At 41.2% G+C, this 15198-nt stretch overlaps 1 protein-coding gene across 1 annotated transcript; it reads right to left on the reverse strand.

Moving 5' to 3' along the window:
- Window positions 1-2840: 2840 nt before the first annotated feature.
- On the reverse strand, window positions 2841-15198 carry LOC137277547 (uncharacterized). Its single transcript, XM_067809329.1, has 7 exons — window positions 15091-15198; window positions 7816-7904; window positions 6645-6816; window positions 5881-6004; window positions 5299-5487; window positions 4668-4835; window positions 2841-4390 (listed from the first exon to the last, which is right to left on the reverse strand). The coding sequence occupies exons 2-7, from the start codon at window positions 7848-7850 to the stop codon at window positions 3750-3752; spliced, it is 1329 nt and encodes a 442-aa protein (XP_067665430.1). The 5' UTR covers window positions 7851-7904; window positions 15091-15198; the 3' UTR covers window positions 2841-3749.

Below are 15198 nucleotides of genomic sequence, written 5' to 3' on the forward strand. Positions count from 1 at the left end.
GATATATAGATACCGTATTGTCTCTATAGAAATCCACTCAAGCTCTGGTATTTATGCAGGGCGATGGTGTAACGTTTTCAAAGAAGACCCCACTGTCTAATTAGATGCTAATCGGCCACAGTCGCATCACCCTATATCCTTTTAATCCGTAAAACGATAAAATGTGAGCGAGGTATATAAGTACGAAATGAGTTATAATGATGTTATACATTCACTCGACTGTATTAGAGAGTGGGAGAGAGAGAGAGAGAGAGAGAGTGTGTGAGAGAGAGAGTGTGTGTGTGTGTGTGCGTGCGTGTGAGTGTTTCTACTGTACATAGTCCATATGTGAAGGTCAGTTTGTGGGTTAACTAGATATTGAGTTTTATCTTACCTCAGACATACATGTCGTTTTGTGATTGGCTGAGGGCTCTTCTGTTATTTTCAATGCTTACAAGCTAGGAACATTGCAATACACCCAGCTGCCAGTAGCAACTGATTCGGTACTTCGTGGTAGTCTTTTTAAACATCGAATAACATTAAATGACGCATGATGCACGGAAATTACCGATATTTTGCGAATAAAAATCGATGGAACGGAGATATCTCTAAATCTGTTTTCTTGTGTTGTCCGCAAAATTTAGCGATGGCCACGAAAACATTTGACTCTCTTTCCATTAAATAAATTCTGACAACACATTCAAATGTTGTCCCTGTGAATATTAAGAAGGGGAATTACATCGCGGCTACTTTGCTAAAACAATACCTACGTGACAAAAACAGCAAGATGCAAGATTCGAATCGTTTGATGCACAGGTTGGCCGAAGTGTACGATCCGATACCCGTGCTTCAAACAGTTCAAAATCATCATTGATGTGTTCGGTAAGATAAATACGTTGTTCACTGGTACCTCGGGGGTCATGGGTTAAGGTACCCATGCCCCACTCGTGACCAGTGAACAACTCATAGTATGCCTGTTGTTGTGTATGTGTTTTCAGCTTGCATGTGCCTTAGTGTCTTGGCATTCGTTTAAGTACTTATGTGAAGGTCGCTGTTTGTATCTGTACGTGTAGGTGAGGAGCGGTGTGGTAGCCTAGTGGATAAAGCGTTCGTCCTTCACGCCAAAGACTCGGGTTTGATTCTCCGCGAGGATACATTGGTGCAGGAGTACTGCTACAAGCGGCTTAAACTCATGCTCACTCAGTCACATGTAGATGAGGTGGTCTGTATATATTTACTGCAAACTGAAAACAAGTACAGGGTTTAGTGATAGTTTCATGATGGCGAACGTTATGTTTACTGTTAGTTGAAATGTATGTTGTACGCATGTCTTCCCAAGTGATAATAATAGAACAATTACGTGATCAATCTTTCGTATCTAATCTCATTTGTCATCATACAACTTGCTTCAACAAATCTGTGACAGTGGTAGCCATGTATGACAGTCACCTATCAGTGTCAGATCGATCTGACCCACGATTATGTGTATGGAAGATCTCAAACAGGTTTTACTTGCATTGTTATTTAATACTGTTCAACTACTGACTCATCCCAACAGGTGACATTCACTACATGGTATACTGTATTCAAGGCACGCAAGGCACAAGACCTGGGTAACAAGAGTTCAGGAGTGAGTTGATGAGAGACTGAGTTTAGTTTAGTTTAGTTTAGTTCTCCGACGCTTTGAGCAATAGTTCAGCATTATCACGGCTGGGTACGCCAGAAATGGGCTTCACACATTGTATCCATGTGAGGAATAGAACCCAGGTGTTTGAGCGAACGCTTTAACCACTAGACTACCCACAGCCCCTGGCTAATATGAGGGTCGGTGCTTGTGATGTGAGCCCTAGTAATGTGCCTCTACAGGGTCAGTGATTATGTCACCAGCTGAAACGACAGACACAGTCTTGTCAGATGCCCTGTTTGTTTGGCAATGGAGCCAAGATGGCTAGTCTTGGCATACGTGATGTACTTGTTGGGCTTACCGATAAATCAAAATTATCTATATATATTATTAAGATGATTAAAGACAAATCTTTGAAGATAATGGGTAAATTAATTGTTCTACTTTGATACAATAGGATTATCTGTTGTTCTATTTTCTACTCGTCTAGAATATATGAAGGAATCTTACATTTAAGTTCACAAGACAAGATAAGATAAGATACGATAAGATAAAACAAGAAAATAAATAGATAGAACCAAGAATCGTTCATGTATGTATGTATGTATGTATGTATGTATGTATGTATGTATGTATGTATGTATGTATGTATGTATGTATGTATGTGTGTGTATGTGTGTGTGTGGTGTGTGTGTGTGGATGTATGTATGGATGTATGTATGTATGTATAGATAGATAGATTCTGGTGCTTAGTGTTGTGTAAATCTTGTTTGATGACGTTGCTAGCATCTGCACCGAAAGGTCGAATCTGAAGAAGTTGTCTATCTTTAACAACTGACCCTCTCCATCACATGTGCTTTAGAATACCACTCTGAGGATTTTTTGCTTTGATCAATAAAGCTCCAACAACTCATTCATTCATTCATTCATTCATAGTTTTTGTTGGTTGGTTTGCTTGTTTTTCAAACTCGAATGAATTCGTGATGTCGAGTTTACGCCTCTTAGCGAATCCCAGAATTACTAAGTCTTATATTTGCCATCAAATATTTGTGCTGGGGAGCTTATTACACGTTAAACCACATAAGTCCATGATTACAATGAACTTTCTGTCAAAGCCGCCTTTGGCTACCGCATCCAATTTTGAGAAATATATATCCTCGGGCAGGGAACAAGAAGGATTGTACTTTATGAAGCGAACGTAAAATCACACACAGACCCCTACAAGTAATAGAAATCATTAACGCGCAAAGGATTTATTAAATCATTTTCACGAACATATAAATCACATACAAGAATGGCACAACAAGCAGGACAGAAATTCTTCGGGCGCACGGTGAACATTCAAATACATATTGAGGAAAGAATAAAAACTGAAGTTCAAAATGTAGAGACGCTTGTGAAGGTTCGTAAGTGAATCGTAAGTTTCCTCGATACTAAAATATGGAAAACACGAACTGCCCCCAGATATTGGATGTCCCCATACACCAGTACCTAATTTCCAATACTGCCGAACAGGAAATACGACAATTTTAGGCTAGAAGAAATCATACTGATACAAAATCTTACGTAAGCTATTTAAACAACGCTAATGATGCCCTACCGTCATATTAATACTTTATGTATATAAACCATTTTAAATGTCCTTGCATTTTAGTCCGTAAATACTCCCGCAACAGAAACAAACATTGCGTACTATTACAACATGCCACGAGCGAGTTCTCAGAATAGTCAATAAATAGGATGATAGCCTGAATACACTGCAGCAAGTCAGTAATCAAAGTGCTACATCCTTTGAAAAGCCCCAGACATAAATAGAACTTCATCATCACTGTACTAAGGTGATGCTGGTGACATGCGTTACTAACATCCCAACATGGCGACAGGTAGATCGCTTGGCAATTATTTCCCTCGAATTAGTTGTCCTCCGCCCGTATACAATCAAAAACTTATTTAGCACACTCATACACCTTGATGTGGAAATGCACCAAACACACTGAATTGGCTTATTGATGCCTACGTGATGAAGAATGAACATTTTTAAAATGCGGGAGGATGTCGGTAACTCAAAGTCTGGATGTCGGCTGTCAGCATCACCTGGGGTACAATGAGCATAGAACTGGTGTGGGCCGGTTCTAACAGGTGACCCTTATTTTGGGATATGACCTGACTGGATGAAGCCCATCATCTTGATGGCCTCTACCGCTGAGAACGCAAAATCTCTCTGGAGGATCTCTTTCGTGAGCTCTAAAGCGATGGTGCCGTCAATCTGTTGTTTCTTGAAAGCGGTGATGTGTTTCTCAAGCTTCAGTTCCTTCATCTTCTTGCCGAGTTCAGCGATTGATAAGTCTTTCACAGCCACATTCCCTGGCTCTGCTTTAACACTGGACCTTGCACCATCTTGTTTGCCCTTTAAAAGACCCTTAAGGAGGCCAAAAGGAGCTACCTCCTTTCGAGGAATGTCATTTACGTATCCGTGAGCTGTTTCACTTCCGGTCGGCGACAACTGTTCTTTTTTCTGGTCTTTATCGGGCGACTCCGATTGAGACTTGGATTTCACAGGAGCAGTTTTCGGTTCTCGTTTCGGGATAGGCGGGCGTGGTACGTAGACGTCGTCTTCATTGATGGGTGTGTAGATGTTGTCATCGTCATCGTCATCGTCATCGACCACACCATATGCTTCACCGTCTGTTGCCGGTAAACGCTTGAATGTCAGAAATTCTTTTGGCTCGATGTAGTCATAAACGTTGTCCGACAATCCAAGAGACTCATCCGAATATAAAGCTATATCTGAAAATTGACATTGGTCTCAGTCAAAACAAATTTCGGCGCAAGAATTTGTTGATTTCATCTTTTGATCGCTGATAAAGAAAGTTACACCGGTAATACACGTTAATAGAAAAGACGGGACGTATATCGATAATTGTTAGGGATTATTTGAAAAGAGGAGATATTATTATTATTCACAATCCTAAACGCATCATTGCCCTTCAAGATTTAAAGTAAACGGGAGAAGTTTCAGAAACATTGGGGTTTGGGTTATTAATTAAGACTGGGTGACACTTACCTTTGTTTCCGACGTTGACATCCACTTTGACAGACTTCATCTCCTCTGCAAGGAATAGCTCGTACTGCTTCCACTCTTCCTCCGTCTTCCCCTCTAGGCCCGTTGCCAAGGCAACCAACAGGTCTTGGAGATACACCGGAACTGGAACCGGCTTCTTGTCGATAGTTCCTGCAAGACATACATAACTGTACGGAAAGATGTAAGACAAGTAGCTGTTTCTGGACTACTTCATTTTTCTTTTACAAAAAAACTCAAAACATTCAGCATCAGACACTCAGCTCTGACCAAAGCTTCCACAAGGTAGAAGAGTCATGAAATATGTTTAACTTGGAAATGCACATTACACACCTCACGGTGCTCCTTTTAACACTCACTCACTCACTCTCCTACTACGCACAGTATCTTACTCTGATAGTGACTACAGGCCATGGTTGTAACTCTACCATGCTCGGGGCGATGGAGTAGCCAAGTGGTCAAAGCGTTCGCTCGTCATGCCGTGGACCGAGTTCGATTCCCGTGTCTGGTGTCCTTCGCCGTGAATATTGCTGCAATATTGCCACAAGCGGAGTAAAACTATACTTACTCACTTACATGTTCATGGGTTCCTTGACTAAGGTGTCTTCCTACTCACTTGTATTGATACAGTTAGCGATCATGTAGGTCTCCTCGTACTCCTCCACCAGCGCCCAGTTGCTCATGTTTTGGACTTTCTTTTGGTCAGAGCCGATATGGAACGTGCAGTCTTTCGGAACAGCAAACTTCACCTGTACGGGCAGTTCATTCTCGTCCAGTATCTCCTTCAGGCTTTGTCCGGGTCCAACTAGGAAGCAATGTATTAATAGAGGTCGTTGAGTCATCAGCAGTGTTTCAGATATGGTCTGGTGAGGCTTGGAATAATCCCCAGATGATGCAGGACGTTTTTCGACAGAATGCAGTTCGTATATCCGTTAGTTCGGTATAAGCGTTTAAGACAATATCGGAGATACGTTACAGCAATATGGTCGACGTACGGACCAAACATTTACAAGTTACAAGACACCAATGCCAAAAATCAACAACGCCGAAAAAAATGTTTAACTGGTCGAAAGAAAGTCGAAATTGTTGCAAAATCATATACCTTTTCCGGTAGAGCGGGTGCATGAACGGACCAAAACCTACATTTGTGAACCGTTTCCTTTGTTCAAATCATCAACATTTTGATCAATAAGTTTACCTTTGCCCCTGGACTTGACCACCTGGAACTTCATGGAGTAGTCTTTTGGGATGCTGAAGGTCCTACCCATGTTGTCGCGGGCCACCACTCGAGTCTGTTGTGTGGTAGTGTGGATGTACATCACCTGATCACACGCAAGGAAAGTCAGTGCTAAGCGAACCCACCCAGACCACACACCCCTCAAACAACGTCATTAGCGCATCGACCTATACCGCCCACTGGTACAGCCTGTTCCCTACATCCAGTGATGTTCACCTACCTACGAGTAAACCCCTAACTATTCCTCGAGTATACCTCCTTCTACTTCCTCGAGTACACCCTTACCGACTTCCACACATGGGGATACAGAAAACAGTCACCAACCTCCAGTACACCCTTATCTACGTCATCGAGTACACATCCACCCACTTCTTCGAGTACACCCCCACGTACTTCCACCCATGGAAATACACCTCGAGAACACCCCTACCGACATTCTCCCATGGAAATACACCTCGCGTACTCACCTACCGACATTCACCCATGAAAATACACCTCGAGTACTGCCCTACCGACTTCCACCCATGGAAATACACCTCGAGTACACCCCTACCGACTTCAACCTATGGAAATACACTCGAGAACACCCTTACCGACTTCCACCCATGGAAATACAAATCGAGAACACCCCTTCCGACTTACACCCATGGAAATACACCTCGAGTACATCACAGCCTCTATGCATGGTCCGTGATTGACATGATGAATTGATTGGAAACTCTTACTTGGCCGGAGCAGAAGGTGTCCAGGTCGATGTCTCCAAGGCTGCCTTGTGTTGCTACCACGGTTTTAGGGAGGGAGTTTCTGAACTGTTCATAAAAGTCCTTCATTGTGTAGTCTTCGTCCCCCTCTAGGAAGCGTAGGGGTACCTCCTGCTCCCTCTTCGGTGGCCTCTTCCTGCAGAACAAAACCAAATATATCAAGAAAAAGCAAAAACATAAGTTATAGGCAACTAGACCAGGCACTAGGATAACAGCTATCAATACTAGCGGGCGCGATGGGCGAGCTGGCTAATTCGCCAGGCTAGTGATCCAGCGAGGTTGAAGTGTCGGGATCGAGGCCACCTGTGACTGGGTGTAAAATCTTTGGAGTCAACCGATTCAATCAGTGTTGTCACAACCCCTAGTGTAGAGTACACAACCCTGTTCACTTAAAAGAACTCACGAATCCGTTGGCACATAACCAGAAGGTGACCACATGAACATGTGCAAACACCTGTTGCAGGTACAACAACGTGCAGTGAACTTGGACAAAGTACTGTGACTGTGTGTCCCAGTCCACCCAGCTGTCAATGGGTACCTCGGTAGGATGCGACAGCCACAATAGCTCGGTGCACTTAGTGGCTGCAAGAGTTGTATACTCCCCAGGAAGTTGAGATTAATGTTAATACGTTGTGCTGTTGAGATTGACATCCAGTGATCGAGGGACCATGCTGTAGTGCGTGGATATGTGAGCTATATTAATATCCTACATATCCTACGTATACTAAATCCAGGCACTAGGAAAACAACTATCAATACAAGGAATACTTTCTTTCTCACACTCTCTTCCTCCAAGCACACTCTCTTCCTCACCCTTTCCTCCAGACTTGCTCTCTGATAATCGCCCTTCATTTAGACACTCTCTTCCTCACCCCTTCCTCCAGACACACTCTCTTCCTCACCCCTACCTCCAAACACACTCCCTTCCTCACCCTTACTCCAGACACACTCTCTTCCTCACCACTTCCTCCAGACTTACTCTCTCTTCCTCATTATTTCTCCAGACAAACTCTCTTCTGCACATATCATTACAATCGCCCACGGGGTCAAATATCCATCCACTAATTCAATTCTAACTCAATGACTCAATCCCGGCCTGACTCCAACAATTAATCAAACCATCAATCCTTCCTACCTTGGCACAATTTCCGGCGGCTTGTCGTCAGTCATGATGGCGCGAGTCAGCTGACACTGTGCGGAGTTTGCGGAGAAGGACTCACATCACTGAAAGGACAGTAATAGAACATATGTTCATTTTCCATCAAAGAGCTGTCGGATATATTGAAAACCCTGGTTTTTCACATTTGTGTCTACAATATATGTAGTTAAAATGTGAAAACGTGAAAAGTTAAACAAAGTTCGAGACTACAGTCTCAGTGGTAGGGAGTTGGGAAACGTAAAAAAACGACTTCATGGAAGAGAAATTAGCGCAGAACGTCCAAAGAAAATTATTTGTGACATGGCTTTAGTAAATTAGTGTGCTTTAGTAAATTAGTGTGCTTTAGTAAATTAGTGTGCGATGATATTGCATTACAAAGGGCACATTATAAATACCCACTTTGAAATTAGACTTCATTATAAATGATAGCTAACGAAAAGAAGAAATAATAAATTTGATACTGAAACTACAACAGATGTAGCTACTATGAAATCTCACAATCACTTTTAACACAAACATGTGGAAGGGGTCGTCTAAAAAGCAAAACCAGGATGGATGTTTCAGAGACGGTGGTTGAGGTCGCGATTGGGGACAGAGATAAGATAATCCTTTTGGGGTACTAACCTGGGGATGTAAACGGCATGTCATAACAAGTTATAAGTAATATCAGGTCCTGTCGATCTTCGGGTAGTCGGGTATATATTTTGTGATGGTGTATTTAAGCTTTTCTGTGGGCATCATACTCTTTTACATATCTCAACACAAACCGTATTAAAGACACATACATAAGATGAGACATATTCCACACGCACGCAAAAAAAATATCTTTGAGGTGACCCCTTGTGCATGCATTTCATGCCAGGTGAGTCGACGGTCCGTCGTCATACCTGGCTGAGCGATCTAATTGCCATCTGAGATCTGATCTACAGTTTTCAGTAGCAATTCGTATTTATTGCCCGATTTTTCTGGATATCCTATTATGCACCCCACTGAACGCACAGTTAAGTCGATGAGGGTTATTATGACATGATATGCTGTATGAAGTTGTGTAGATGGTAGAGATACAGAGTAACAAGCTAAAACATTTCTATCGCTCTTTACATCGCGCTTTGCAGGGGGTATTAACATGCACTCTGTCCGTTCGTGCACATTTATCTTTTCCGGGGCAGAACTTTAAAATCGTTCAATATTTCTTCACCAAACATGACACATAGATAGTTAGGGTGGTGTTCTTATGCCATTTGTTAGTTTTGGGAATTCTAAATTATTTTGGGGCGTTTCCAAGGCAACAAGTTTGACTTGGACTGAAATTGGTGGTAGTGCTCTTTTCCGGTGCAGAACTCTAAAACTGTTCGCTATTACTTCTCCAAACTTCTTCAGGCACAAAGCTTGGTCTAGTGGTGTACTCAATGCACGAATTCGAGTGTGGTAATATTTAATTCATTTCCTACTTTGTTTTAAGTGTTCACATGGCACAGATATGTTTGAGAAAAATCTACAAATATTATTACTTTTCATTTTAGCATCTATCATATTGCATCAATATTAACTAGAATTATAATAAGTTTCAATTATTCAGTCTTATTTACAAAGCCTCTGTTAAGCATAAAGCTTCATTTTCATAAGGACCATAAAAAACATCACTTGACTACAAAAAATACCCGATTTGTGGTCAAACAGCAATGTTTCAGGTACACTGCGGCCTATATTTAATTGCGTCCAGGCAACCCGGTGGTACCAACCAGCCAGTTGTCACCCCCAATCTTCAACAGTACGAACCATAAATTGTTACCTTCAATCTTCAACAGAACGAACCATACTTTGTCACCCTCAATCTTCAACAGAACGAACCAGTCAGTTGTCACCCCCAATCTTCAACAGTACAAACCATAAGTTGTTACCACCAATCTTCAACAGAACGAACCATACGTTGTCACCCTCAATCTTCAACAGAACGAACCAGTCAGTTGTCACCCCCAATCTTCAACAGTACAAACCATAAGTAGTTACAACCAATCTTCAACAGAACGAACCAGTCAGTTGTCACCCCCAATCTTCAACAGTACAAACCATAAGTAGTTACAACCAATCTTCAACAGAACGAACCAGTAGGTTATTACACCTAATCCTCAACAGAACGAACCATAAGTTGTTACAACCAATCTTCAATAGAACGAGCCAGCCAGTTGTTACAACCAGTCTTCCACAGAACGAATCAGTCGGTTGTTAAAACTCAGTCTTCAACAGAACAAACCAGTCAGTTGTTACAACCAATCTTCAACAGAACGAGCCAGCCAGTTGTTACAACCAGTCTTCCACAGAACGAACCAGTCGGTTGTTAAAACTCAGTCTTCAACAGAACAAACCAGTCAGTTGTTACAACCAATCTTCAACAGAACGAGCCAGCCAGTTGTTACAATCAGTCTTCAACAAAACGAACCAGCCTGTTGTAACAACTAAATCTTCAACAGAACAAACCATGAGTTGTTACAACCAATCTGTAACAGAATGAACCAGCCACAGTTTCACATTCTGTGGAAATCAGTGTCAGAATTCAGATACGTAAATAAGTAAATTACATCAGTCGAACAACAGTTGAATACATTGGCGGTCACCGCACAACTGTTTCCGAAAGTAGTTGAAACAGGTCCAACATAGTCACTGTTTACACGTCCGTGTACGTGATGAATGGCATCGCTCTTTGCTGAAATAGATTATGGGACTGATTCTATCGTCTAGGAAACATTTGAAGCGATGTTTGTCAAACATAAACCAAAGATAATGATTACGGCTGCTTCTACTCTACTCTACTTCTTAGGACTTGAGTCCTTACTCAAGGGGTTACTGTTCCTACTGTTATGACCTGTGGATTTAATGTCCTTAGCATTATTGTTATATATAAAGGATACATTACAAACGCCGTGCTTGCCATTGCGCTGCAGTGAACAACCTGTTGTCTTGTATACAAATAACCAAAAAGGGGGCATGTTGACAACACCCATGTATGTGGGTATTCATATATCATGCAGTCAGTGTTGTAAGTTAAACAATTGATAAGACTCGCTTCGTTGCAGAAAATATTAATCAAAAGGAAAAATGTTTGATGATTGATGAGCAGTTTCGTTTTAAAGCTATGACTTTATGTTGTGTCACAGGAAAATTAAATGGAGGTTTGAAAACCTAAAGGTGTAACTAGAGTGACCAGTATGCAACGCTTTATACGCTGATATTCCAAAGTGGGAAACTAACCAGGCAGGACTAATTGCATGGGCGGTGTGATCATTCACAAGACATGACGTGTGTCTGAAATGGCTGTATTCCGGAGAGTCACACAACAGTGACAGTGGTAATTTAAGAAGTAGAAACTATTCGCAGACCTACTTTGTCTTTAACATAATGCACTTTCGCACAATGTCTTGTGTTCGTCTCTGAACTGGTATTGAAGCAAAGGCAAACCAAGAGGAATATCCGACCTTTTGCCGTGAACAAAGATGCGGAAGGGTGTGAACAAATGCCGGGACATTGTCTGTTGATCAACTACTCATGTGGAGAACTTTGTATGCATATCTGTCATTCATGTGGAGAACTTTGTATGCATATCTGTCATTCATGTGGAGAACTTTGTATGCATATCAGTCGTTCATGTAGAGAACTTTGCATGCATAGCAATCATGTATGTCAATACTTTTGTATGTAGATTAATCGTTTATGTCCAGAACTTTGTATTTAGATTAATAATTCATGTCGAGAACTTTTGTTCAGAATACATTTAGTTGTGGTACGACAAGTTCTAATTCTATTTTTCCCAGTATGTAGGCAAAACACATAAAATATAGTTATGATCTGAAAACAAAGTATGAATAGTTGAAGCTTGGTTTATATCTTGTGTAAGTCATAAACGTTAGTATAATCGACAGTTCGTTTTGTTTCTTTGATACAATGCTTAAATTAAATTATGTAATAGAACACCCGTGAAGATCCAGGTTAGACTTGATCTTCAGTAACACATGCTTGTCGTAAGAGGCGACTAACGGGGTCGGGTGGTCAGGCTCGCTGACTTGGTTGACACATGTCATCGGTTCCCATTTGCGTAAATCGATTCTCACGCTGTTGATCACTGGATTGTCCAGACTCGATCATTTACAGACCACCACCATATAGCTGGAATATTGCTGAGGCCGGCGTCAAACTAAGCTCACTACAATAGAATTTCAATTCTTACAGGCTCCAGAAAAGAACACAAGACCCACATCAAGTAGGAATTAGTGATCCCGATTCAGTTCGAGCTTGAATATGAAGCAAATCGTACACAAACTGAAAAATTCCTCCTACCATATCTTGATCAGTAATGTGGACTAATGTTCAGAAAATATGAGGCAATATCTGGAACAAACAGCAATGTAGTCAGTGTGATGTTAGAAGGAAAACTGACAAAATATCGTTTATGGGGGGTTCATGACATGGCACCGAGTGTATACAGGACATGAAACCGTGTATGTACATGGTCAAACACCTTGTGTGCACATAACGTGATACTGTGTCCGCACATGGCAAGACACCGTGTGCGTACAGGACATGTCACCGTGCACTCACATAGCATGACACATGACAAGGCAATGATACCGTGTGTTTACAAGACATGATACGAAGTACCTACATGGCACGGCACGTTATCCTGTACGTACATGACACGACACTGTTTGAGAACATGGTACGATACCGAGTGCCTACATTACACGACATCGTGTGTCTACATTACAAGGCATGACTCTGAGTGCCATCGAGTGTTTACAGGACATCGTGTGTCTACATGACAAGGCATGACTCTGAGTGCCATCGAGTGTTTACAGGACATCGTGTGTCTACATGACAAGGCATGACGCTGAGTGCCATCGAGTGTTTACATGACATGAAACCGTGTACGTACATAGCACAAACCGATCAGCGCTAATCTGTGTAAACTGTGTGCGGGCCGTGTCAGCAGTATCTTAGTTTTCTGAAACTACCTTGCTACATAATACAGGTATATCGAGGTCATTGCGAACTCTGCCAGTGAGTCGGTTTAGTTTTAAGCCCCACTAAGCAATATTCCAGCTATATGGCGGCGGTCTGTAAATAATCGAGCCTGGAGCAGATAATCCAGTGATCAACGGCATTACACAAGTCAGTAAGCCTGTCTACGCGATTAGTAGCATTACATATACGATGCTTGTGAGTGGATGTCCAGGAAGGAAGGAAATAGGAAGGAAAACTCGTCATTCCATTCTTTTCAAGTCTTTTAAATTTGCTCACATAATTACAAGTGATTTCAATGGTATATGCCTACCGTTTGGAAATATGCTACAGAACTGAAATGATTCATACGTGGAAATCTTATTATTTGTACCTATTTCTTCATAAAAAAGAAAAGTTAATACACTGGCCGCTACATGTTTGTAGGTTTATTACCATATTTAACTTTTGAAGGGCATTTAGAAGTGGAAAACATAGGAAAAGCCGGATTTATTTATGTCAACTTCTTTATTGTGGATAACACGACAATAAATTCACAATAAACAATGTTATTCACAATAAACAAGTTGACATCGGTATATCTGGCTTTCCTTATTACTAATTTTTTTAGACTGTCACTGGCACCATGTTTATGTTTGCATTACATATTCAGTCATCAGCATTGTTGAACATGTTTTCTTGAAGTGCCTCGTGTATGTATATATACCCGCTGATACACCCTACTAGTCACGTGATGAACGAGCAGGCATACGCTCCGAAATATCGTGCTATTCACAATAAATAACTTGACATCCATAAATCTTCTTTTTCTGTTCGTATGCATTCCACTTCTAAATGCCCTTCAAGGATTTGATCTATTTCTTCATGTCCTTGTAATACCTGAGATTTTATAAATCCTGCTCTAATGCATAATTGTCACACTAGTAAATCTCAATTAATGATCTCACATTTTCAAAATTATATTTTGACTATGTTTAGAATATGGCTAACCTTGCATAGGCGTGATAGTATCGGTGGTTCTGCATCTAATCAAAGGGTTGTTCCATATTCCTACAAGGAAGTGAATCCGGAACTAAATGGCTGAAGGCAAACAGGAAACTATCAATGTATGTACCGAAATAATACACCCGTTGTCAGATTTAATGACAACATCTGTTGTGTATTTACCACTGGTCGTAGATGATACACAAATATCTTTGGGCTTTTCTTTCTAAATGACCGTGACCGATGTTGCAAAAACCACGAAGAACCGCGCACCTAGTAGAGTCTACCAAAACTGTTAGTGACAATCAGATGTGAAGGTCAAAATATCTGACGGTTTGGATAAACCGTTCGTTTCGATTATTCGATTATTGACAGAATTACCGTGTTATTACACGAGTGCCATAGAGTATATTAGTGTACACACAACCAATAGACTTACCTAAATACTTAAATAATCTTCCATTTCACTGCAATATGTGCGTGCGGGAGGGACAGAGAGAGAGAGAGAGAGAGGGGGGGGGGGGGAGGGAGAGAGAGAGTCAGAAAGGAAAAAAAAGTATCCATTTAAAGTGTAAGACATCACAATTTAGATACACATATAATTCACGTGTTTTTGTTAACTTTTTATGAACACGAACAAAGGCCTGTTTAAGAGCTTTCATTACCATTAAGAGCTTTCATTACCACAAGAACAAAAGCCTATTCAAGAGCCATCATTAACACAAATTAATAGCTAGTATTTGTGATGGAACATTTGTATCATCCACCAAGAACATAGCAATGTCAACATCACAGTCTCCTAACATATACACGCGCACTGACGATACTGACTTCCTGGATACGCTGAATTTCGAACACGCCCATCGACTGGAGTGACACAACAGAGCGCGTCAGTACGCATGATTACCGTTGACCTGTCGGAGAAAACCTCCTCATAATGGGACACTTGCTGTCAAATGTCTCTTAATGTATCTGTGTTCGTTCTTGTAGCCTCAAACAGGATCATGTTAGTTGTCTGTGTCCTAAACCATACCTGCAGTTGTGATACAGCCATGTGATCGAACTGTATATAATATGTTACCCACCATCTCCTTCCTGGCATATATACACGCTCTGCTGCAGACAGCGTGCTATGGCTGGAAGCTAAATCATAGAACTGAATACACATCTTGCTTCACTGAAGTATTATCAGTTATCTACATGAGTAAGACTGACAGAAGGTAACGGTTCATGTAGAGGTAAGAACACACTTACTGTCTGTGTGAACTCTGTCCGTCGATCTGACGATCATTTCAACCAGGAAGTGTTATGTGCAGGACAGAGTGGAGTGTTATCTAACAGTAGGTATTTATAGTTATGTTT

This window comes from Haliotis asinina, chromosome 3 (assembly GCF_037392515.1).
Source record: "Haliotis asinina isolate JCU_RB_2024 chromosome 3, JCU_Hal_asi_v2, whole genome shotgun sequence".
Taxonomy (NCBI): domain Eukaryota; kingdom Metazoa; phylum Mollusca; class Gastropoda; order Lepetellida; family Haliotidae; genus Haliotis; species Haliotis asinina.